General features: G+C 37.3%; 1 protein-coding gene across 1 annotated transcript; it reads right to left on the bottom strand.

Annotated features, from left to right (window-relative positions):
- Positions 1-189: 189 nt before the first annotated feature.
- Positions 190-27,876, bottom strand: si:ch1073-13h15.3 (inactive all-trans-retinol 13,14-reductase). The gene is made up of 11 exons (XM_061907302.1): positions 27,686-27,876; positions 16,652-16,834; positions 16,347-16,588; positions 16,089-16,284; positions 11,325-11,522; positions 11,131-11,250; positions 8,598-8,736; positions 7,168-7,277; positions 3,939-4,105; positions 932-1,091; positions 190-859 (listed from the first exon to the last, which is right to left on the bottom strand). Exons 1-11 carry the CDS (start codon positions 27,840-27,842, stop codon positions 690-692), a joined length of 1,842 nt encoding a protein of 613 aa, XP_061763286.1. The 5' UTR covers positions 27,843-27,876; the 3' UTR covers positions 190-689.

Raw genomic sequence — 27,876 nt, forward strand, 5'->3', positions numbered from 1 at the left:
GCACCTTTAAAATCTTATTTTATGTTTTTGTTTTTTGTTGCACTTTATTCCAGCAATGTTATTGCTTTGCATCCCCCTCATTATATATTGGAAATAAAAATAAACTAGTATTTTGTGGGTGTCCGCGTATTAAAGAGGAACTCGGGTTCAAAGTAGAATAAAGAAAAAGTCAATAAAAGGCAGCAAGGATTGTCTTTTTTGTTTTTTAAATATGCATCAAACATGTACAACATAAACAACATCATTACACGGCTCATAAAAAAACATTCTGTCCGCCATAAAATCTACAAACCAATAAATATGCCGGTGATTATTTGTATACAATACAATCAAATTGTGGACGATGAATTGGGCGAGAAGAAAAGGTCACAGTGGTGTGCAACAGGCGGCACCTGAGAAGAAAAGGTCATAGTGGTGTGCAACAGGCGGCACCTGAGAAGAAAAGGTCATAGTGGTGTGCAACAGGCGGCACCTGAGAAGAAAATGTCACAGTGGTGTGCAACAGGCGGCACCTGAGAAGAAAAGGTCATAGTGGTGTGCAACAGGCGGCACCTGAGAAGAAAAGGTCATAGTGGTGTGCAACAGGCGGCACCTGAGAAGAAAAGGTCATAGTGGTGTGCAACAGGCGACACAGGTGCACCTGCAGCTCAGTGTTATTTCTCCAGGAGCCCGTTGGAGGCAGAGTGGCGTCACTGCAGCTTCTTGAGGCCCAGCTGGGCCATCTCCTTGGCCTTCTGCCTCTTCAGCTTCTTCTTCAGGAAGAGCAGGTCCACATAGACGATGCGATCGAGTACGGCCGAGGCGCAGAGGATCCCGCCGTGCAGCGCCCCGGCGATGCCGCAGCTAAACACGTCCTGGCCTGCGGCGTCACCCACAGCTGGGGGTCAGCTAACGTGCTAATGCTAACCAGGTCGGCGCGGTGGACACGTACCGGAGAGGAAGAGGTTCTTGACGGGGGTGTCACACCGGTTCCTCGCCACCGCCTCGGCTTGGAAGCGCTCCAGGTTGTGCTCGGCGGAGTACATGGCGCCGCGCTGGGAGCCCAGGTAGTGCATGTTGGTGAGGGGCGTGGCCACGTCCTGGAAGACCAGCTGCGGGGCAAACATCCCCGTTCACAGAACAATGTTGGACGGTTACATACTAACATTAGCATGCTAATATAAGAGACGTTAGCATACCACCAAGATAGCGGCAAATACCCAAATCAATCCATCCATTACATACCGCTTGTCCCGTTCCCATGATTTTTTAAGTTTGAAAATACAAAATAAGCCAAAAAAAATAGCATTAAACATTATTTTTAGGTTTGAAAATACAAAAATAAGCAAAAAACTAGCTTTAAAAATGTGTATGCTAACATTAGCATGCTAATATTAAAAAAACTAGCATTAAACATTTGCATGCTAACATAAGCATAGCATACCACCTATATGGCGCCGAGTATCCAAATCCATATTTTTTTAGGTTTGAAAATACAAAATAAGCAAAAAAAAAAACTAACATTAAACATTTCTATGTTAAAATTAGCATGCTAATATGAGAGACGTTAGCCTACCACCAAGATGGCGCCGAGTATCCAAATCCATGATTTTTTTTTTAGGTTTGAAAATACAAATTAAGCCAAAAAAACTACCATTAAACATTTCTATGTTAAAATTAGCATGCTAATATTAGAGACGTTAGCATACCACTAAGATGGCACCAAGTATCCAAATCCATGATTCTTTAGGTTTGAAAATACAATATAGGCAAAAAAAATAGCATTAAAAATATGTATGCTAACATTAGCATGCTAACATAAGGGACGTTAGCATACCACCTATATGGCGCCGAGTATCCAAATCCATGATTTTTTTAGGTTTGAAAATACAAATTAAGCCAAAAAAACTAGCATTAAACATTTGCACGCTAACATAAGAGATGTTAGCATACCACCTATATGGCGCCGAGTATCCAAATCCATAATTTTTTAGGTTTGAAAATACAAAATAAGCAAAAAAAAACTGCATTAAACATTTATATGTTAAAATTAGCATGCTAATATGAGAGACGTTAGCATACCACCAAGATGGCGCCAAGTATCCAAATCCATGATTTTTTTTAGGTTTGAAAATACAAATTAAGCCAAAAAAAATAGCATTATATCTTTTTTTAGGCTATAGTAAAATAAGCACCAAAAAATTGTATTAAAAATGTACGCTAACATTAGCATACTATTATAAAATAAGTTAGCATACCACCAAGATGGCGCCGAGTATCCAAATCCATTATTTTTTAAGTTTGAAAATACAATACAGGCAAAAAAAAAAAACTAGCATTAAACATTTGCACGCTAACATAAGAGATGTTAGCATACCACCTATATGGTGCCAAATCCATATTTTTTTACGTTTGAAAATACAAAATAAGCAAAAAAAAACTAGCATTAAACATTTCTATGTTAAAATTATCATGCTAATATGAGAGACGTTAGCATACCACCAAGATGGCGCCGAGTATCCAAATCCATGATTTTTTTTAGGTTTGAAAATACAAATTAAGCCCAAAAAGCTAGCATTAAACATTTTTTTAAGGTTTGAAAATACAAAAATAAGCACAAAAAAATAGTATTGAAAATGTGTACGCTAACATTAGCATGGTAATATAAAATAAGTTAGCATACCACCAAGATGGCGGCAAGTATCCAAATCCATGATTTTTTTAGGTTTGAAAATACAAATTAAGCCAAAAAAACTAGCATTAAACATTTTTTTAAGGTTTGAAAATACAAAAATAAGCACAAAATAATAGCATTAAAAATGTGTAGGCTAACATTAGCATGCTAATATAAAATACGTTAGCATACCCCCAAGATGGCGGCAAGTATCCAAATCAATGATTCTCTAGGTTTGAAAATACAATCTAGGCAGAAAAAAAATAGCATTATAAATGTACGCTAACATTAGCCTGCTGATATTAGAGACCTTAGCCTAGCACCAAGATGGCGCCAAGTATTCAAAGCCAAGTTTTCTTTAGGTTTAAAAATACAAAATAAGCCAAAAAAAAAAGCTTTGAACGTTTTTTAGGCTTGAAAATACAAAAATAAGCACAAAAAAAAACTAGCAATAAAAATGTGTATGCTAACATTAGCATGCTAACACAAGAGACGTTAGCATAGCACTAAGATGGCGCCAAGTGTCCAAATCCATAATTTTTTAGGTTTGAAAATACAAAATAAGCAAAAAAAAATAGCATTAAGCATTTCTATGTTAAAATTAGCATGCTAATATAAGAGACGTTAGCATACAACCAAGATGGCGCCGAGTATCCAAATCCATGATTTTTTTTAGGTTTGAAAATACAAATTAAGCCAAAAAAACTAGCATTAAATATTGTTTTTGGGTTTGAAAATACTAAAATAAGCACCAAAAAATAGTATTAAAAATGTACGCTAACATTAGCATACTATTATAAAATAAGTTAGCATACCACCAAAATGGCGCCGAGTATCCAAATCCATACTTCTTTAGGTTTGAAAATACAATCTAGGCAAAAAAAAGCTAGCATTATAAATGTACGCTAACATTAGCATGCTAACACAAGAGACGTTGGCATAGCACCAAGATGGCGCCAAGTGTCCAAATCCAAGTTTTCTTTAGGTTTAAAAATACAAAATAAGCTCAAAAAAAAAAGCTTTGAACGTTTTTTAGGCTTGAAATTACAAAAATAAGCACAAAAAAATTAGCAATAAAAATGTGTACGCTAACATTAGCATGCTAACACAAGAGACGTTGGCATAGCACCAAGATGGCGCCAAGTGTCCAACTACTTTCTTGACATCACAGAGTGTCCAAACCATCATTTTTAGGTTTAAACTTCAGGTTTAAACATATTAAAGCTAATCTAAGATGGCGCCAAGTGTCCACCCCCAGTTGACAGGACAACTAGTGCTGACTCACCTTGTCTCGGATGTTGGGGAAGAGCTGACAGGCCCAGTCGAAGAGTTTGTTGGCAAACCTCATCTTGTAGTTGAGGTAGTCGTCACCCCGACGGCGCACGGCGGTGTCGCTCCACTCCTGGAACCACTCGTACTTCACCATGGTCAGGATGGTCATGCAGGACTTGCCTGGAGGAGGACATATTTAGTTGGACACCATCGATAACGTCAACGTGACTAAGTTTGGTTGGACACCATCGCTAACGTCTACTTGACTAAGTTTGGTTGGACACCATCGCTAACGTCAACGTGACTAAGTTTGGTTGGACACCATCGATAACGTCTACGTGACTAAGTTTGGTTGGACACCATCGCTAACGTCAACGTGACTAAGTTTGGTTGGACACCATCGATAACGTCTACGTGACTAAGTTTGGTTGGACACCATCGCTAACGTCAACGTGACTACGTTCTGTTGGACACCATCGATAACGTCTACGTGACTAAGTTTGGTTGGACACCATCGCTAACATCTACGTGACTAAGTTTGGTTGGACACCATCGATAACGTCTACGTGACTAAGTTTGGTTAGACACCATCGCTAACATCTACGTGACTAAGTTTGGTTGGACACCATCGATAACGTCAAAGTGACTAAGTTTGGTTAGACACCATCGCTAACGTCAACGTGACTAAGTTTGGTTGGACACCATCGCTAACGTCAATGTGACTACGTTTGGTTGGACACCATCGCTAACGTCTACATGACTAAGTTTGGTTGGACACCATCGATAACGTCTACGTGACTAAGTTTGGTTGGACACCATCGATAACGTCAAAGTGACTAAGTTTGGTTAGACACCATCGCTAACGTCAACGTGACTACGTTTGGTTGGACACCATCGATAACGTCAAAGTGACTAAGTTTGGTTGGACACCATCGCTAACGTCAACGTGACTACGTTTGGTTGGACACCATCGATAACGTCAAAGTGACTAAGTTTGGTTGGACACCATCGCTAACGTCTACGTGACTAAGTTTGGTTGGACACCATCGATAACGTCAAAGTGACTAAGTTTGGTTGGACACCATCGCTAACGTCAACGTGACTAAGTTTGGTTGGACACCATCGCTAACGTCTACTTGACTAAGTTTGGTTGGACACCATCGCTAACGTCTACTTGACTAAGTTTGGTCGGACACCATCGCTAACGTCAACGTGACTACGTTTGGTTGGACACCATCGATAACGTCAAAGTGACTAAGTTTGGTTGGACACCATCGCTAACGTCAACGTGACTAAGTTTGGTTGGACACCATCGCTAACGTCTACTTGACTAAGTTTGGTTGGACACCATCGATAACGTCAAAGTGACTAAGTTTGGTTAGACACCATCGCTAACGTCTACTTGACTAAGTTTGGTTGGACACCATCGCTAACGTCAACGTGACTACGTTTGGTTGGACACCATTGATAACGTCTACATGACTAAGTCTGGTTAGACACCATCGCTAACGTCTACGTGACTAAGTTTGGTTGGACACCATCGCTAACGTCAACGTGACAAAGTTTGGTTGGACACCATCGCTAACGTCAACGTGACTACGTTTGGTTGGACACCATCGCTAACGTCAACGTGACAAAGTTTGGTTGGACACCATCGATAACGTCAACGTGACTAAGTTTGGTTGGACACCATCGATAACGTCAAAGTCACTAAGTTTGGTTAGACACCATCGCTAACGTCAACGTGACTACGTTTGGTTGGACACCATCGATAACGTCTACGTGACTAAGTTTGGTTGGACACCATCGCTAACGTCAACGTGACTAAGTTTGGTTGGACACCATCGCTAACGTCTACTTGACTAAGTTTGGTTGGACACCATCGCTAACGTCAACGTGACAAAGTTTGGTTGGACACCATCGCTAACGTCAACGTGACTAAGTTTGGTTGGACACCATCGCTAACGTCTACTTGACTAAGTTTGGTTGGACACCATCGATAACGTCAACGTGACTACGTTTGGTTGGACACCATCGCTAACGTCAACGTGACTACGTTTGGTTGGACACCATCGATAACGTCTACGTGACTAAGTTTGGTTAGACACCATCGCTAACGTCTACGTGACTAAGTTTGGTTGGACACCATCGATAACGTCAAAGTGACTAAGATTGGTTAGACACCATCGCTAACGTCTACGTGACTAAGTTTGGTTGGACACCATCGATAACGTCAACGTGACTAAGTTTGGTTGGACACCATCGCTAACGTCTACTTGACTAAGTTTGGTTGGACACCATCGCTAACGTCAACGTGACTAAGTTTGGTTGGACACCATCGCTAACGTCAACGTGACTAAGTTTGGTTAGACACCATCGCTAACGTCTACGTGACTAAGTTTGGTTGGACACCATCGATAACGTCTACTTGACTAGGTTTGGTTAGACACCATCGATAACGTCTACTTGACTAGGTTTGGTTAGACACCATCGATAACGTCTACGTGACTAAGTTTGGTTAGACACCATCGCTAACGTCTACGTGACTAAGTTTGGTTGGACACCATCGATAACGTCTACTTGACTAGGTTTGGTTAGACACCATCGATAACGTCTACTTGACTAGGTTTGGTTAGACACCATCGCTAACGTCAACGTGACTAAGTTTGGTTAGACACCATCGCTAACGTCTACGTGACTAAGTTTGGTTGGACACCATCGATAACGTCTACTTGACTAGGTTTGGTTAGACACCATCGATAACGTCTACTTGACTAGGTTTGGTTAGACACCATCGCTAACGTCTACGTGACTAAGTTTGGTTGGACACCATCGATAACGTCAAAGTGACTAAGATTGGTTAGACACCATCGCTAACGTCTACGTGACTAAGTTTGGTTGGACACCATCGATAACGTCAACGTGACTAAGTTTGGTTGGACACCATCGCTAACGTCTACTTGACTAAGTTTGGTTGGACACCATCGCTAACGTCAACGTGACTAAGTTTGGTTGGACACCATCGCTAACGTCAAAGTGACTAAGTTTGGTTAGACACCATCGCTAACGTCAACGTGACTAAGTTTGGTTGGACACCATCGCTAACGTCAACGTGACTACGTTTGGTTGGACACCATCGATAACGTCTACGTGACTAAGTTTGGTTAGACACCATCGCTAACGTCTACGTGACTAAGTTTGGTTGGACACCATCGATAAAGTCAACGTGACAAAGTTGTTACCGGGGTGGCGGATCTTGGCTTCCGGGTCTTTGGATGAAGGCATGGTGATGAACATCATGGGGATGTTGTCCGGCGCTTCCTCTTTGCTCAGAGCGAAAAACTCCTCCATCCTAAAAGAGTCAGGTCAAATATTAGGACAGTCTTTGGCTCTATCAAGAGGACATCACGTGAACTGCAGCTTGCAAAACTCCATCCTCAAACAGTCATGTCAAATATTAGGACAGTCTTTGGTTCCATCTAGAGGACACCAAGTGAACTGCAGCTTGCAAAACTCCATCCTCAAACAGTCATGTCAAATATTAGGACAGTCTTTGGCTCCATCAGGAGGACATTATGTGAACTGCAGCTTGCAAAACTCCATCCTCAAACAGTCATGTCAAATATTAGGACAGTCTTTGGCTGCATCTAGAGGACACCAGGTGAACTGCAGCTTGCAAAACTCCATCGTCAAACAGTCATGTCAAATATTAGGACAGTCTTTGGCTCCATCTAGAGGACACCAGGTGAACTGCAGCTTGCAAAACTCCATCCTAAAACAGTCTTGTCAAATATTAGGACAGTCTTTGGCTCCATCAAGAGGACATTATGTGAACTGCAGCTTGCAAAACTCCATCCTCAAACAGTCATGTCAAATATTAGGACAGTCTTTGGCTCCATCTAGAGGACACCAGGTGAACTGCAGCTTGCAAAACTCCATCGTCGAACAGTCATGTCAAATATTAGGACAGTCTTTGTCTCCATCTAGAGGACACCAGGTGAACTGCAGATTGCAATGCTTTGGCTCCAGCTGTCCAAAGTCTGTCAGAGATAGTTTTTTTTTGTGAAGTGCAGTTGACCTGAGACATAAGTGTTGAAAATAAAAACAAACTGTATGACACCTTTATGAGTGGGGCCCTTTTGGATCCCCAATAATTTAACTTTTTTTTTTTAAACTGTCATTGCTAAGAAAAAAAAAAAAAAGAGATTTAATATCAATGTTGTTATGAATTATTGACCTATTTAAGACTCCAATGACTTCACATCAAATATTACACTTGGAAAAATATTGCATATTTTTGTCATTAAAAGAGGCATAAAACGTTAAAACAAAAATATTTTTTTTATCGACAGAAGTTGCTCCATTTAAGTGTTGATATAAAGAATAAGAAATAATGATATAAAGTTAGGACCAGAAATATTTGTACTTTGACACTAGTTTTGTTATTTTAGCTGGAAAAAGTTTGGACACCCCTGTTCGAGCGCTCGAACAGCGCCCTCTATTGGCGACTATTAAAGTGCAAGCATCCTGACAAGGAACACAACAGCACCCTCTAGTGGCGACTATTAAAGTGCAAGCATTTTGACCAGGAACACAACATCACCCTCTAGTGGCGACTATTAAAGTGCAAGCATTTTGACCAGGAACACAAGTGCAGGAGTTATGTACGCACGATTTGTCCATGTCGTTGTTTTTGAAGAGCCAGAAGTTGGTGGAAACTAGGCCCAGTTCTTCTTCAGTGCCATCGAAACCAGAGAAGACCAGGAAGGAACCTCGGCCGTGTTTCATCATGTTCAGCCTCTCCTGGATGTCTGAAAAGTTGACAATTATCGTAAAACAATAATCCCGAAAATTCCTTCGGAAATTCTGATGGGCTCGCTCTGTGTGCCCTGGACTTTTGCCAGCATACGTCTAAGATTTGTGTGCTAACAATAGCATGCTACTATAAGAGACGTTAGCATACCACCAAGATGGCGCCAAGTATCTAAATCCAAGATTTTTTAGGTTTGAAAATACAAAAATAAGCAAATAAAAGTAGCATTAAAAATGTGTACGCTAACATTAGCATGCTAATAGAAGAGAAGCTAGCATATCACCAAGATGACGCCAAGTATCCAAATACAAGTTTTTTTTTGTTTGAAAAATACAAAATAAGCCAAAAAAACTAGAAATAAACATTTATATGCTAACATTAGCATGCTAATACAAGAGACGCTAGCATATCACCAAGATGACGCCAAGTATCCAAATAAAGGTTGTTTTTTTTTGTTTTAAAAATACAAAATAAGCCAAAAAAACTAGAAATAAACATTTATATGCTAACATTAGCATGCTAACACAAGAGACGCTAGAATACCACCGAAATGGCGGCAAGTATCCAAATCCATGATTTTTTAGGTTTGAAAATACAAAATAAACCAAAAAAAAACCCCTAGCATTAAACATTTTTTTAGGTTTGAAAATATAAAAATGAGCAAAATAAAGTAGCATTAAATGTGTACACTAACATTAGCATGCTAATATAAGAGACACTAGCATACCACCAAAATGGCGCCAACTATCTAAATCCATTACTTTTTAGGTTTGAAAATACAAAAATAAGCAAATAAAAGTAGCATTAAAAATGTGTACGCCGACATTAGCATGCTAATATAAGAGACGCTAACATATCACCAAGATGGTGCCAAGTATCCAAATACAAGTTTTTTTTTAGTTTTAAAAATAAAAAATAAGCAAAAAAAACTATAAAAAAAACATTTGTATGCTAACATTAGCATGCTAACATAAGAGACGCTAGAATACCACCGAAATGGCGGCAAGTATCCAAATCCATGATTTTTTAGGTTTGAAGATACAAAATAAGCCCCAAAAAACCCCTGGCATTAAACATTTTTTTAGGTTTGAAAATACAAAACTAAGGAAAAAAAAGTAGCATTAAATGTGTACGCTAACATTAGCATGCTAATATAAGAGACGCTAGTATACCACCAAGATGGCGCCAAGTATCCAAATCTTTGATTTTTTTTAGGTTTGAAAATACAAAATAAGCCAAAAAAACCTAGCATTAAACATTTTTTCAGGTTTGAAAATACAAATTTTTTTTTAAAAAAAGTAGCATTAAAAGTGTATGCTAACATTAGCATGTTAACATAAGAGACATTAGCATACCACCAAGATGCCGCAAGGTATCCAAATCCATGATTTTTGAAAATATAAAATAAGCCAAAAAACCTAGCAATTAAATTGTGTATGCTAACATTAGCATGCTAACATAAGATACATTAACATACCACCAAGATGGCACCAAGTAACCAAATCCAAGTTTCCATTAGGTTTAAAAATACAAAAAAAGCAACAACAAAAAATCGCATTAAACATTAGTATGCTAACATTAGCATGCTAATATAGGAGACGTTAGCATACCACCAAAATGGCGCCGGGTATCCAAATCCATTATTTTTTAGGTCTGAAAATACAAAATAAGCCAAAAAAACTAGCATTAAACATTTCTATGCTAAAATTATCATGCTAATATAAGAGATGTTAGCATAGCACCAAGATGGCGCCGAGTATCCAAATCCATGATTTTTTTTCACGTTTGAGAATACAAAATAAGCACAAAAAAAATAGTATTAAAATGTGTATGCTAACATTAGCATGCTAATATAAGAGATGTTAGCCTACCACCAAGATGGCGCCGAGTATCCAAATCCATGATTTTTTGTACGTTTGACAATACAAAATAAGCACAAAAAAATAGTATTAAAATGTGTATGCTAACATTAGCATGCTAATATAAGAGACATTAGCATACCACCAAAATGGCGCAGAGTATCCAAATCCATTATTTTTTTAGGTTTGAAAATACAAAAATAAGCAAAATAAAGTAGCATTAAATGTGCACACTAACATTAGCATGCTAACATAAGAGACGCTAGTATACCACCAAGATGGCGCCGGGTATCCAAATCCATTATTTTTTAGGTTTGAGAATACAAAATAAGCACAAAAAAAAATAGTATTAAAATGTGTATGCTAACATTAGCATGCTAATATAAGAGATGTTAGCATAGCACCAAGATGGCGCCGAGTATCCAAGTCCATTATTTTTTTTTTACGTTTGAGAATACAAAATAAGCAAAAAAAAAAGTATCAAAATGTGTATGCTAACATTAGCATGTTAATATAAAATTTTAAATCGGCACCTGGTTTGACTTGGATCTCAGGAGGAAGAAGTTTCTGGAAGGTGGTGAAGATGCCGCAGTTGGAGACCACCACAGGAGCATGGATCTCCACGTCCTTCCCGCCTTTGCTCACCTTCACCCCTGCCACACCCGGGAAGAAGACCTCAGTCCGCCATCACCTCAGACTTTGACGCGGTAAAGTCCGCGGTCCCTACCGTACGCCGCCCCCTTGTGGTCCACCAAGACCTGGGAGACCGGAGCTCTGACCAGGCAGGTGCCTCCGTGTCTCTGGATGGTGCGGATGATGTTGAAGGCTATCTCGCTGCCGCCACCTTTGGGGTAGTAAGCACCTCGCTTGTAGTGGTGGACCAGCAGGGCGTTGATCAGGATACTGGACTCCTTTGGAGGCACGCCTGCCACAAAACTCTCTTTCTTAGCCTTGTTCTTATGCATTTTCATTATTTATTTATTTTTTATAGTTATTCATTAAAAAAAAAAAAACTTAGCATGCTAACATTAAAATGCAAACTTTTTTTCAGCTAATGTAACATGTTTTACTCTTGTTCCCCAGCCATAGACCTTAGGACAGGGGTCACCAACACCAGGTCGCCCGTAAGGACCAGATGAGTCGTCCAGTGGCCTGTTCTAAAAATAGCTCAAATAGCAGCACTTACCAGTGAGCTGCCTCAAATTTTTAAATTGTATTTATTTACTAGCAAGCTGGTCGACATTTTTAATTGTAAGAGAGACAAAACCTAAATAGAATTTGAAAATGTAAGAAAATATTTTAAAGACTTGGTCTTCACTTGTTTAAATAAATTCATTTATTTTAGGTGGCGACTTGTCCAGGGTGTACCCCGCCTTCCGCCCGATTGTAGCTGAGATAGGCGCCAGCGCCCCCCGCGACCCCAAAAAGTGGTAGAAAATGGATGGATGGATTTTTTTACTTTGATTCTTATAAATTTCAGAAAAACAATTTTAGAGAAAAATTACAACCTTAAAAATGATTTTAGGATTTTTAAACACATATACCTTTTTACCTTTTAAATTCCTTCCTCTTCTTTCCTGACAATTTAAATCAATGTTCAAGTATTTTTTTTATTTTATTGTAAATAATAATAAATACATTTTAATTTAATTCTTCATTTTAGCTTCTGTTTTTCTGACCAAGAATATTTGCGAAATATTTCTTCAAACTTATTCTGATTAAAATAAAACAAATATATATTCTGGCAAATCTAGAAAATCTGTACAATCATATTTAAATATTATTTTAAAGTATTTTGAATTTCTTTTAAAATTTCTGTAATGACTGCGATGAGGTGGCGACTTGTCCAGGGTGTACACCGCCTTCCACCCGATTGTAGCTGAGATAGGCGCCAGCGCCCCCCGCCACCCCAAAAGGGAATAAGCGGTAGAAAATGGATGGATGGATGGTCTTCACTTGTTGAAATAAATTCATTTATTTCTTTACTTTGCTTCTTATAACTTTCAGAAAAACAATTTTAGAGAAAAATTACAACCTTAAAAATGATTTTAGGATTTTTAAACACATATACCTTTTTAGCTTTTAAATTAATTTCTCTTATTTCCTGAGAATTTAAATCCATGTTCAAGTAATTTAATGTTTTTTTATTGTAAATAATAATAAATACATTTTGATTTAATTCTTCATTTTAGCTTCTGTTTTTCTGACCAAGAATATTTGTGATATATTTCTTCAAACTTATTATGATTAAAATAAAAAATATATATATTCTGGCAAATCTAGAAAATCTGTACAATCATATTTAAATCTTATTTTAAAGTCTTTTGACTGTCTTTTAAAATTTTTGTAATGATTTGTCTTTGTTAGAAATATAGCTTGGTCCAATTTGTTATATATTCTAACAAAGTGCAGATTGGATTTTAACCTATTTAAAACATGTCATCAAAATTCTAAAATAATCTTAATCAGGAAAAATTACTAATGATGTTCCATAAATTATTTTTTAATTTTTTTCTAAAAGATTCGGATTAGCTAGTTTTTCTATTCTTTTTTTCGGTTGAATTTTGAATTTTAAAGAGTGGAAATTGAAGATAAACTCAAAATCTAAATTTTATTTTTTTCCTGTTTTCTCCTCTTTTAAACCGTTTAAGTTTTTTTTTCATAATTTATTCTCTACAAAAAACCTTCCGTAAAAGGAAAAAAAATATACGACGTAATGACAGACAGAAATACCCATTTTTTTTTAACTATATATAGATTTATTTATTAAAGGTAAATTGAGCAAATTATCTATTTCTTGCAATTTATTTATGTGTGTATCAAACTGGTAGCCCTTGGCATTAATCAGTACCCAAGAAGTAGCTCTTGCTTTTAAAAAGGTTGCTGACCCCTGCCTTAGAGTCATATAACGTGGTATGTGACACAAGCTATCTGTTAGCATGCTAACCTTAGCTTGCTAACATTACCATGCTAACTTTTTAAGCTAGTTTTGCAACTGTTTACACCAGAGTCATATCACTTAGTACGTGACATTTGTGACTGGTTAGTATGCAAACAATAGCTTGCTAGCAAGCTAATTTCAGCCTGCTAACTTTTTCATCACATTTTACATTTCTTTTTTTTCCCGCCGCCATCCACTTTTAGAATAGAATAGAATAGAAAGTACTTTATTGATCACTGGGGGACATTTTGAGTGGAATAACTTAGCAAATGAAACATGCTTACTGTTCTCATGCTATCGTTAGCACATTTTCTAAGTGTTAGCATTTTTATGTAAACATGCTACTGTTCTAGGCTAGCTCGGTGGTTCATTGTGTACAGTTACTCTTAAAAGTCACAGATTGAGATGCTCGTCACCATCTAATAAATACGGCGGTTTCCGGTGGGCCCTGGCCAGCGGTCCGGGGCACGGATAGCAGGCACCATCAAAATTTTCGCAGAAACTTTCTCGTCAAACAAACCTGCGGCGCTAACTGGACTATCCATTTTTATTTATCTTATCGTGTTTTTTTTAATATGTATTAATTTTGCTACCGTTTACTCAATAGTCATATAACTTGGTACGTGACACTTGTCATCTGTTAGTGTGTTACCGTTAGCATGCTAACATTAAAATGCTAACTCTTTTTTAGCTAATTTAACACTTGTTACTCTAGTTCCCCAGCCCTACACCTTCGAGTTATATAACTTGGTATGTGACACAAGCTAACTGTTAGCACACTAACCTTAGTATGGTAACTTTAGCTTGCTAACCTGCTAATATTATTATTTTCACTTTTTGAACTAGTTTTGCAACCGTTTACAACACAGTCACATAACTTGGTTTGGGACATTTGTTACCGGTAATATGCAAACAACAACTTATTTTATTTATTTTATTTGATTATGTTATTTATGTTATTAATGTAATTTATTTTATTCATTTTATTTATTTTATTGATTAATTTATTACATTTTGTATTTATTTATTTATTTATTCATGTATTTATTTTATTATTGAGCAACAAACATACATCTATAATGTGCACACTTTCCACATAACCAACAATCCACACATCAAGTTGAGTAAATCACGATATAAGCAAAACAAGTCGAGGAAAGAAAACAAAAGCAAATACAAATACAGTATGAAAATAATCATAAATAATAATAATAAACAATACGATAAAATACAAAGAACAACGCACATCAGGCTCCGCCCACAGGTCCTTTTCTCAATTTTTTTTTTTTGCTGTTTTCAAAGGTCATTTAGGGTGTTCACATTTTAATCGCGATTCTAAATTGATTCATAATTTCCAAAAATCGATTTAAATGTTTTTTTTCATCATTTTGTTATAAGAAGCTAATTTTTTACAACACATTTTAGGCCACGCCCATGCAACCAGAAGGTCTTTTTCTGACCTGTCAGCTGAAATATTTTCCTTATAATTATCAAACCCAAAAATACCCTGCGAGAATTGGTTTGAGCCGAGAATCGTTACTGAATCAAATCATCATGACGGGAATTGGATCGAATCGAGAGGTGGCCAAAGACTCCCACCCCGCATAATTATGCTCATCCTAAGAGGGTGGAGTGCTTCAGGAAACAAAATACCTTTTACACGACTTCCACGGTTTCCAAAAACAATTTGAAATGTGGACTCATCAGACCACAGAACACTTTTCCACTTTGCAATCAGTCCAGTCTCTGGGTGTTGTTGATAAATGACTGTGGCTTTGCATAGTATAGTTTTAACTTGCACTTACAGAAGTGGCGACCAACTGTAGTTACTGACAGTGGTTTTCCGAAGTGTTCCTGAGCACATGTGGTGATATCCTTTACACACTGATGTCGCTTTTTGATATTGAGGGATTCAAGTTGCGTAATATCATGGCTTCAGTGCAGTGATTTCTTTACATTCTCTGATAGATAGTGAAATCCCTAAATTCCTTGTTGAGAAATGTTGTTCTTAAACAATTTGCTCCGACATTTGTTGACAAAGTGGTGACCCTCGCCCCGTCCTGGTTTGGGACCGAGTGAGCATTTCACGGAAGCTGCTTCTAGAGCCAATCATGGCACCCACCTGTTCCCAATTAGCCTGTTCGCCTGTGGCATGTTCTACATAAGTGTTTGATGAGCGTTCCTCAACTTTCTCAGTCTTTTTTGCCACTTCTGCCAGCTTTTTGGAAACATGTTGCAGGCATCAAACTCCAAATGAGCTGATATTTGCAAAACAAAAAATTACAAAGTTAAATATCTTGTCTTTGCAGTCTATATAATTGAATATACGTTTTTAAAAAGATTTGCAAATCATTGTATTCGCTTTTTATTTAGCATTTACACAACGTGACAACTTCCCTGCTTTTGGGTTTTGGTAAAAGGATCTGGGAGGACCCGCTCCCAAAAATACGAAATAGTTTTTTGTCAAGAAATAGGAAATATTTTGGACTCTTCCGCAGGGATTGCCGACAGCGAAAGAGTCCGAAAGCCAAAGAAGATTCTAGATCTCACCGTAGAAAAGGTAGGAAAAGATGACGTGGAGGTCTTTGTTGGTGGTCAGCTTGTTCACCAAGTCCGTGGCACACGTTCCGGAGAGGCGGAAAACCGGCGAGACCGCGTCTGCGATTCCCGACTTCAACAGGAACAAGGACAGCCACTGTGGGAGGAGCTTGAGGGTCGCCAGGTAGTGAGTCTTCTTGGCTGAGATCTGTTGGACGGACCAGTGAGGACTCCATTTCCTTGAAGGGGAACTCGCCTGGGGGGGTTTACCTTCATGATCTGGAAGAAGGTCTCGATGGCTTCCTTGTCGTCGGGGAACTGCTTCAAGAGGTGAGCCTTCATTTCCGTTTTCCCGGAGAAGATGCTGTACTCCCGCTTGTTGTCCTCCAGGCCGATCTGGATGGTGTCAAAGTGTTGGTTCAGCTCCTGGAACTCCAGTTGTCCCTCAGACAGCTGGTCAAAGATGATGCGGAGAAGGCTGTTCTCATGGAGCTGGCCCAAGTAGTGGAGGCCTAAGGACGCACGAACCGTCAAACCTCTGGTCCAACCACTCATTAGCATGAGCGCTAGCCTACCAACGTCAAACTCGAAGCCTTTCTCCACGTAGGTGTGACAGCAACCGCCCGCCTGGTCGTGCTGCTCCAGAACCAGAACCTTCTTGCCCGCCTTGGCCAAGGTGGCGCCCACCGCCAGCCCGCCGATTCCGCTGCCGATCACTACGACGTCCAGGTTCTCAGGCACCTTGTCAGGGCTGAAACCTGCACAGGTGCGCATTGTAATTAGTTAATGAGGTCATTAGAGACAACAATCTTACCGTCATTGGTCTCAGCAAAACCTGCCACAAACCAGACAATTTTTTTGTGCTGAACAAGGCATCTTCTGCTAACTATATGAATGCACATATTGCCCGTCCCCTTAAAAGGGGCAGGGGGTCGCCCAGAGTCCAAAAAAAAAGTCTGTGAGCTATAGAGCATTTCTATTGGGGCTCCAGTACTCTGGAATGCCCTCCCGGTAACAGTTAGAGATGCTCCCTCAGTAGAAGCATTTAAGTCCCATCTTAAAACTCATTTGTATACTCTAGCCTTTAAATAGACCCCCCTTTTAGACCATTTGATCTGCCGTTTCTTTTCTTTTCTGCTCTGCCCCCCTTTCTCTTCTGGAGGGGGAAGGGGGGGCGGCACAGGTCTAGTGGCCACGGATTAAGCATTGGCTGTCCAGGGTCAGGACCCTGGGTGGACCACTCGCATGTGTATCGGTTGGGGACATCTCTGCGCTGCTGACCCGTCTCCCCTCAAGATGATCTCCTGCTGGCCCAACTATGGACTGGACTCTCACTATTATGTTGGATCCACTATGAACTGGACTCTCACTATTATGTTAGATCCACTATGGACTGGACTTTCACATTATTAACTCAATCCACTATGGACTGGACTCTTAAATTATTAACTAGATCCACTATGGACTGGACTGTCACACTATTATGTTAGATCCACTATGGACTGGACTCTCACACTATTATGTTAGATCCACTATGGACTGGACTCTCACACTATTATGTTAGATCCACTAAACATCCATTGCAGTCTCCTCTAAGGTTTCTCGTTGTCTGAGTGGGTTGAGTTTTTCCTTGCCCTGATGTGGGATCTGAGTCGAGGATGTTATGGCTTGTGCAGCCCTTTGAGACACTCATCATTTAGGGCTACTTAAGTCAACATTGATTGATTGATTGAATGTTCGGCGTTGTACAGTCGGAAGAGTTATCTACTATCTGCTTCCCCGCAGCTGTAAACCTTGTCAGACGCTATCAGTCACCTCGTAATTCCAGTCCAACAAAACCTCGTATCTCTGCTCGACTGCAGCCAGCAGGTCATTTAGATAATAGTCAACTGGGGATGATAGCTTGTGCAGTGAGTTAGCATGCGTAAGAACCATGTCTGCTAACTGACAGTCCAAGGTCTTAGCTAATACAGTAGCAATTAGCATCGTCCCAATACCAATAAAATGTATTTCCATACTTTTCTAAATAAAGGGGACCACAAAAAATGTCATTATTGTCTTTATTGTAACAAAAAAACTTAATGTACATGAAACATATGTTTATTATTGTCATTTAGTCCTTAAATAAAATGTTGAACATACTAGACAATTTGTCTTTTAGTAGTAAGTAAACAAACAAAGACTCCTAATTAGTCTGCAGTAACATATTGTGTCATTTATACACCTATTATTTTATACACATTAGGAGGGACAAACTGTAAAAATAGATTATTCACCTACCTGTTCATTTACTGTTAATATCTGCTTATTTTCTGTTTTAACATGTTCTATCTACACTTCTGTTCAAATGTAATAATCACTTATTATTTTCTTCTTTGATACTTTGCATTAGTTTTGGATGATACCACACATTTAAGTATCGATCCGATACCAAGTAGTTACAGGATCATACAATAAAATATAATACCTAATAAACCAATAATAATATGGTTAAGAAATACTGATGTAAAGGGTAGGTGTCGCGCTGTTTTTTGTTTTAACATGTTCTATCTACACTTCTGTTCGAATGTAAAAATCACTTAATCTTCTCTTCTTTGATACTTTACATTAGTTTTGGATGATACCACACATTTTGGTATGGATTCAATACCAAGTAGTTACAGAATCATACAATATAATATAATACCTAATAACCCAATAATAATATGGTTAAGAAATACTGATGTAAAGGGTAGGTGTCATGTTGTTTTTATCTATTCTTCTGTTAAAATGTAATAATCACTTATTCTTCTCATCTTTGATATTCGACATTAGTTTTGGATGATACCAAACATTATAGTATCAATCCGATACCAAGTAGTTACAGAATCATACAATATAATATAATACCTAATAAACCAATAATAATATGGTTAAGAAATACTGATGTAAAGGGTAGGTGTCGTGCTGTTTTTTATCTACACTTCTGTTCAAATGTAATAATCACTTATTCTTCTCTTTTTTGATACTTGACATTAGTTTTGGATGAAACCACACATTTGGGTATCGATCTGATACCAAGTAGTTACAGGATCATACATTGGTCATATTCAAAGTTCTCATGTGTCCAGGGACGTATTTACTGACTTTATAAACATAATATACATTGTTTTTAAAAGGAAAAGAGATTTTGTGATGATAAAAAAAATATTGATGTAATCATGGTAGTATCGACTAGATACGCTCCTGTACTTGGTATCACTACAGTGGATGTCATGTGTAGATCCACCCATGGTGTTTGTTTACATTATGACGCCGGTATGTTTACCTATTACTTGTCTTCCGTTGATAATGCTACGTGTAAGAAATGTACTTTCTTTGTCGCCGTGGAGACCAGGATTAGTGATTTAGAAGTAGCTCAAACACTGCGGATGGATGTTAGCCGCTAACTAGCTAGTCATGTCTTAAAGCACCTCTTCCTGAGGGCGTTTCAGTGTTATAACTTCAGTGTTGACTTTTCCATTCCAGTTAACAATGCACCATTGTCTAAACTGTCCACTGTTGTGTCACATGCTCTCTCAAACCGTGCTTACTCCTCCCTCCCGTCCTTAGTGACTCGCTCGAGCCATTCCATAAACTAAAGAAAGAAAAACAAAAACTACTCAGTGGCCTAGGCCCTCGGGGTTAGAGCAGGCCTGGACAATTATTTTGACTTGGGGGCCACATTTAGAGAGAAAAATGTGTCTGTGGGCCGGTGTATCTGACTTTTAGGAACAGTAATACAAAACCTCACAATGTCTGATTGAATGCTAAAAACGTAATGGAATTGAAAAGTTTTCTATGAACGATAAAACACTGAATATTGACTAAATATGAACGTCACACCCGCTTTCCATCGACATATTTTACAGTCAAGGGAAACGCGAGAAAAATGCAACAAACAGTGAAATATGAACGTGAAGAGTACAAAATAAACTCACCTAAAATCTGATGTACTGTATTTCCTTGAATTACCGCCGGGTATATAGTATGCACCTGTCTAGAATTACTGCCGAGTCAAACTCGTTTCGCAAAATAATTAGCGCATGCTTAGCATTACCGCCGGTTCAGGATTAACGCCGGGTCAAACTCGTTTCGCAAAATATCATTTTTATTAGCGCATGTCTAGAATTTCCACAGGGTCAAACTTGTCACGTCACGAATGACACTTCACCTGTCATCATTTTCAAAATGGATGAGGCTGATTTCAATCATTTGAAATTGCATAAAGGGAAGAAGATTAAGAGCTATTCAGTAGGATTTAAGGTCCAAGCTATTGAATATGCTAAAAATAAATGATAAATGGGTTGTACTTGTATAGCGCTTTTCTACCTTCAAGGTACTCAAAGCGCTTTGACACTACTTCCACATTTACCCATTCACACACACATTCACACACTGATGGAGGGAGCTGCCATGCAAGGCGCCAACCAGCACCATCAGGAGCAAGGGTGAAGTGTCTTGCTCAGGACACAACGGATGTGACGAGGTTGGTTCTAGGTGGGATTTGAACCAGTGTCCCTCGGGTTGCGCACGGCCACTCTTCCACTGCGCCACGCCGTCCCAAAAAGAACAGTAAGAAGCTATGTTTTATTAGTATACCGTAGCTGCGTGTGTCAAATATGAGTCATTAAATGATTCCCGCCTCCTGGTGGTAGAGGGCGCTAGTGATCCTTCTTGCGATTACTCGGCTGCAGAAGAAGTGACAACAAGCAGCAAGAGTGTTTATTCTTTCCTCTCGCTTGCACTTTTAACATGGAGGATTACATATCTAAAATTAAACAGTTTTCTAAACTGGACTTTCAATGGAAGCAGGAGGTAATAAAGGAAGATCTCCATCGAGATGGAGAGACTTTTAAAACTGAAGAAAGATAAGGAAGACTTCTATAAACAAGTTATCGATGCTTTTGATCAGTAGGAGCTGCGCAGTAAGACCATAATAATGTTTTTTTTTAATTAAATGTGGTTTTCATGATGGCATCCTTACATCACACTCAAATTTATAAGCGCAGGCCCAAATTTACCGCATGCCTTTGGTAAACGCCGGAGTGAGAAGAGGTTTTAAATGAATTAATGACCCGGCAGCAATTTAAGGAAATACGGTATCACCAAGCTTTAGAACTTTATTGTGTAAATTTTCATCCGTTGTCTGTGGAAACGCTTTCCGCCCACACTACTCTGTGCCTCGTCTGAGCTGCTGTGACGTAGATTGCCATAGTAACTAATTAGACGACCATAGTAACTAATTAGATTACTGTAGTAAATAATTAGACGACCATAGTAACTAATTAGATTACTGTAGTAACTAATTAGATGACCATAGTAACTAAATAGATTACTGTAGTAACTAATTAGATGACCATAGTAACTAATTACATTACTGTAGTAACTAATTAGATGACCACAGTAACTAATTAGATTACTGTAGTAACTAATTAGATGACCACAGTAACTAATTAGATTACTGTAGTAACTAATTAGATGACCATAGTAACTAATTAGATCACTGTAGTAACTAATTAGATGACCATAGTAACTAATTAGATCACTGTAGTAACTAATTAGATGACCATAGTAACTAATTAGATTACTGTAGTAACTAATTAGATGACCATAGTAACTAATTAGATGACCATAGTAACTAATTAGATTACTGTAGTAACTAATTAGATGACCATAGTAACTAATTAGATTACTGTAGTAACTAATTAGATGACCATAGTAACTAATTAGATTACTGTAGTAACTAATTAGACGACCATAGTAACTAATTAGATTACTGTAGTAACGAATTAGATGACCATAGTAACTAATTAGATTACTGTAGTAACTAATTAGATGACCATAGTAACTAATTAAATTACTGTAGTAACTAATTAGATGACCATAGTAACTAATTAGATTACTGTAGTAACTAATTAGATGACCGTAGTAACTAGTTAGATTACTGTAGTAACTAATTAGATGACCGTAGTAACTAATTAGATGACCATAGTAACTAATTAGATTACTGTAGAAACTAATTAGATGACCATAGTAACTAATTAGATTACTGTAGTAACTAATTAGACGACCATAGTAACTAATTAGATTACTGTAGTAACTAATTAGTTGACCATAGTAACCAATTAGATTACTGTAGTAACTAATTAGATGACCATAGTAACTAATTAGATTACTGTAGTAACTAATTAGATGACCATAGTAACCAATTAGATTACTATAGTAACTAATTAGATGACCATAGTAACTAATTATATCACTGTAGTAACTAATTAGATGACCATAGTAACTAATTAGATTACTGTAGTAACTAATAATATGACCGTAGTAACTAATTAGATTACCGTAGTAACTAATTAGATTACTGTAGTAACTAATTAGATGACGTAGTAACTAATTAGATTACTGTAGTAACTAATTAGATGACCATAGTAACTAATTAGATTACTGTAGTAACTAATTAGATGACCATAGTAACTAATTAGATTACTGTCGTAACTAATTAGATGACCATAGTAACTAATTAGATTACTGTAGTAACTAATTAGATGACCATAGTAACTAATTAGATGACCATAGTAACTAATTAGATTACTGTAGTAACTAATTAGATGACCATAGTAATCAATTAGATTACTGTAGTAACTAATTAGATTGCCATAGTAACTAATTAGATTACTGTAGTAACTATTTAGATGACCATAGTAACTAATTCGATTACTGTCGTAACTAATTAGATGACCATAGTAACTAATTAGATTACTGTCGTAACTAATTAGATGACCATAGTAACTAATTAGATTACTGTAGTAACTAATTAGATGACCATAGTAACTAATTAGATTACTGTAGTAACTAATTAGATGACCATAGTAACCAATTAGATCACTGTAGTAACTAATTAGATGACCATAGTAACCAATTAGATTACTGTAGTAACTAATTAGATGACCATGGTAACTAATTAGATCACTGTAGTAACTAATTAGATGACCATAGTAACTAATTACATTACTGTAGTAACTAATTAGATGACCATAGTAACTAATTAGATTACTGTAGTAACTAATTAGATGACCATAGTAACTAATTAGATTACTGTAGTAAATAATTAGATGACCATAGTAACTAATTACATTACTGTAGTAACTAATTAGATGACCATAGTAACTAATTAGATTACTGTAGTAACTAATTAGATGACCATAGTAACTAATTAGATTACTGTAGTAACTAATTAGATGACCGTAGTAACTAATTAGATAACTGTAGTAACTAATTAGATGACCATAGTAACTCATTAGATTACTGTCGTAACTAATTAGATGACCATAGTAACTAATTAGATTACTGTAGTAACTAATTAGATGACCATAGTAACTAATTAGATGACCATAGTAACTAATTAGATTACTGTAGTAACTAATTAGATGACCATAGTAATCAATTAGATTACTGTAGTAACTAATTAGATTGCCATAGTAACTAATTAGATTACTGTAGTAACTATTTAGATGACCATAGTAACTAATTAGATTACTGTAGTAACTAATTAGATGACCATAGTAACTAATTACATTACTGTAGTAACTAATTAGATGACCATAGTAACTAATTAGATTACTGTTGTAACTAATTAGATGACCATAGTAACTAATTAGATTACTGTAGTAACTAATTAGATTACCGTAGTAACTAATTAGATTACTGTAGTAACTAATTAGATGACCATAGTAACTAATTAGATGACCATAGTAACCAATTAGATTACTGTAGTAACCAATTAGATGACCATAGTAACTAATTAGATGACCACAGTAACCAATTAGATTACTGTAGTAACTAATTAGATGACCATAGTAACTAATTAGATTACTGTAGTAACTAATTAGATGACCATAGTAACCAATTAGATTACTGTAGTAACTAATTAGATGACCATAGTAACTAATTAGATTACTGTAGTAACTAATTAGATGACCATAGTAACTAATTACATTACTGTAGTAACTAATTAGATGACCATAGTAACTAATTAGATTACTGTTGTAACTAATTAGATGACCATAGTAACTAATTAGATGACCATAGTAACTAATTAGATTACTGCAGTAACTAATTAGATGACCATAGTAACTAATTAGATTACTGTAGTAACTAATTAGATGACCATAGTAACTAATTAGATTACTGTAGTAACTATTTAGATGACCATAGTAACTAATTCGATTACTGTCGTAACTAATTAGATGACCATAGTAACTAATTAGATTACTGTCGTAACTAATTAGATGACCATAGTAACTAATTAGATTACTGTAGTAACTAATTAGATTACTGTAGTAACTAATTAGATTACTGTAGTAACTAATTAGATTACTGTAGTAACTAATTAGATAACCATGGTATATCATGCAAAAGTGCAGATTCCAACCATTGAAAGATTGAGTATAGTTGAGGACTTTGGGTCATTAGAAAAGTTGAGTCCACTTCATAATGGCAGCTACCCTTTACATCTTAAACATCTAAAACAAATATTTGGGAGTGACCAGCGGGCCGGATTGAAAATCTTAACGGGCCGCATGTGGCCCCGGGCCTTAATTTGCCCAGGTCTGGGTTCAAGTGTCCTACCAAAGACTTTAAAAATGGAGCCGTTACCTGGCTTCTTGGCACTCAGCATCAAAGGTTGGAATTGGGGGTTAAATCAGCAAAAATGATTCCCGAGCGTGGCCACCGCCGCTGCCCACTGCTCCCCTCACCTCCCAGGGGGGGGGGGGGGGATCAAGGGTGATGGGTCGAATGTAGACAATAATTTCGCCACACCTCGTGTGTTTCTGACAATCATGGGCACTTTAACTTGAACTTAATTAAAGAAAGACAATTTTGTTTGACTACTTGATTAGAAAATTGCCAATACAGTTTGTCACACAATTGGAGATCCTTTCTTGAAAGTGTCTAATATTTAACATCAGCACTGCCGTTAGAGACCTAATATTTGCGGACATCGTGTCAGTTTGAGAATTGTGGTTTTCCATCTGGCAGAAAACTACGGCTTTGATCCACTATCGTTACCAAACTCAACCAAAAGTAAAAGTTCCTAGGTGGGGCTTTAAAACAGGGATGTCCAAAATTTTTCCACTTAGGGGCGCAGACTGAAAAATCAAAGCAAGTGGGGGCCATTTTGACATTTTTTCATTTTAAAAACCAATACAATATATGTATAACAAATATACATTTCGGCCTCCACTCAAGCTGGATCCCGGGGACCCCAAAGGGTTTTGGTCAAAAAAATATTAAAAATGTGTCATTATTCTGTATTATTTAGTTTTATTATTATTCAAGTTTTAAAATCTCCAGATCAACATTAAGTCCATCTGTCAATATAATGGTTTTAAAGATTTAAGTTGTATGTTTTTTTTTGTCAAAGAAAACCCTGTTTTTTGATGGAAAAAAACACGAAATGTCATGTCTCCGGGATCATGTTTTGTTTTGGTCATGTTCGGTGTTGTTTTTTGGACAATCAGTTCCTGTTTTTGCACTTCCTGGTTTGTTTTGTTACCACAGCAACTCGTTAGTTTTCACCTGTCCTCATGTCTCACACCTGTTTTCACTAATCACCACAGTATTATTTAAGCCTGTCTGTTTCTGTTGTTCATTCTGGCAACATCACCTCCTGCACCCATGATATCCATGCTGCTTTTTTCCTCATATCCTTGTCTCAGTCACAGTAAGTGTTACCGTTATTCATGCCATAGTGCAAGTTTTTGTTTTCTTTAGTCAAGTTTGTTATTCGCCATTGCGTGCGCCTTTTGTTTGCTTTTTTTTTAGTTTTTTAATGTTTAAATAAATGATGTACTTACATTCACGTCTTGCCCGTGCCAACTTATCTTTGCCTCGGAAAAACGTCCATTCCCAAGTCCAAGTCCATCCATCCGTCCATTTTCTACCGCTTATTCCCTTTTGGGGTCGCTGGCGCCTATCTCAGCTACAATCGGGCGGAAGGCGGGGTACACCCTGGACAAGTCGCCACCTCATCGCAGCCCAAGTCCAAGTCGTGACACAAAATATGCAATATTATCACCCAATATTTTTTTTAAGTGGAATATTTGAGATGATATAATAATTGGAGCATTAAAAAGGTCAATAACTCATAACACCATTGATTTTGATTCATTATTATTTTTTGAGTTATGACACCTCAAAAAAAATCACAATAAAATGGGTTCTTCCGAGGATGTTGTAGTCGTAATGATTTGTGCAGTCCTTTGAGACATTTGTGATTTGGGGCTATATAAATAAACATTGATTGATTGATTGATTGATTGATTGATTGACATTGATTGAATAAAATGATGGGGGATCCTACTCATTAAAGTGTTAAAAAATAAATTATACATTTTTTTACCTTTTACTTTTAACACAATAATCTCCAGATCAACTTCAGATCTATCTTTTAATTATAAGTTTTATTGTTGTTTATGTTTTTTGTTTTTTCATTTTTGGCGCTTCTTTAAAAAAAAACGCTCAGTTTTTTACATGGCAAACACAGAATATGCAACATTTTCCCCAAACAATATCTCAAAGTGGAAAATTTAACGTGACATAATTGGAGCCCCAAATAGGTCAACAATTCTTAATGACATTGATTTTGATTCATTATTATTTTTTGAGCAATGACCATGAATTGATGAAGGTGGACCCCGACTTAAACAAGTTGAAAAACTTATTCGGGTGTTACCATTTAGTGGTCAATTGTACGGAATATGTACTGTACTGTGTAATCTACTAATAAAAGTATCAATCAATCAATCAATCAATCAAAGACACTTAAAAACAAATCACAATAAAATTATTGGTAATCCAAAAGTGTCCTACTCATTAAAGTGTTAAATAATTAATTATACATTTTTTTACTTTTTACTTTTAACAGAATAATCTCGAGATCAACTTCAGATCTATCTGTCAATTATAAGTTTTACTGTTGTTTATGTTTTTTGTTTGTTCATTTTAGGCGCTTCTTTAAAAAAAACAGCTCAATTTTTTACATGGCAAACACAAAATATGCAACATTTTCACCAAAAAATACCTCAAAGTGGAAAATTTAACATGACATAATTGGAGCCCCGTCAAAAATTCTTAATGACGTTGATTTTGATTCATTATTATTTTTTCAAGAAAGAAACAGCCTGCATGGCAGCTTTGTGTTATTAGAGTAAACATTGCAACATTTTCTTGTTACATTTCACCCGTTTGCTTCTAATTTTGCGTTTTAAACGTTTTTCAATCGTATTTTTAAAATGTGCCGTGGGGCCGTTAAAAATGTACCTGTGGGCCGCAAATGGCCCCCGGGCCGCACTTTGGACACCCCTGCCTTAAAAGTATGTTTTTACAACCAGAAGGAGCTGTTTGGAAAAAGTTCCATTCTAATTATTACACCAGATTTAAAATTGGTGAATCGGTGCCCAAAATTTCCCACCCTTTCTAACAGTCGGGAGTTTTCCCGCCATTATTGTCACCGTCCATCCTTCCATCCCTAAGACTAAGTACTGGAAACCACATCGATCCGGCTCCACTTGGTCACGCGATACCTTGCTTGATGACTTTGTCCCTCTTCTTCTGGTCAAACTCTCGAGGTCCAGGAGGCCGGACCGAGTCCAGGGAGAAGGGACTGGTCTTGCCGAACAAGTACCAGTAGGTCCCCCCTGCCCAGACCACCAAGCACGCCAACACCACCAGGAACCACATCGTGCAAAAAAAAAGGATCAAAATGAAAAGTAAT

Source organism: Nerophis ophidion, linkage group LG08 (genome assembly GCF_033978795.1).
Source record: "Nerophis ophidion isolate RoL-2023_Sa linkage group LG08, RoL_Noph_v1.0, whole genome shotgun sequence".
Taxonomy (NCBI): Eukaryota; Metazoa; Chordata; class Actinopteri; order Syngnathiformes; family Syngnathidae; genus Nerophis; species Nerophis ophidion.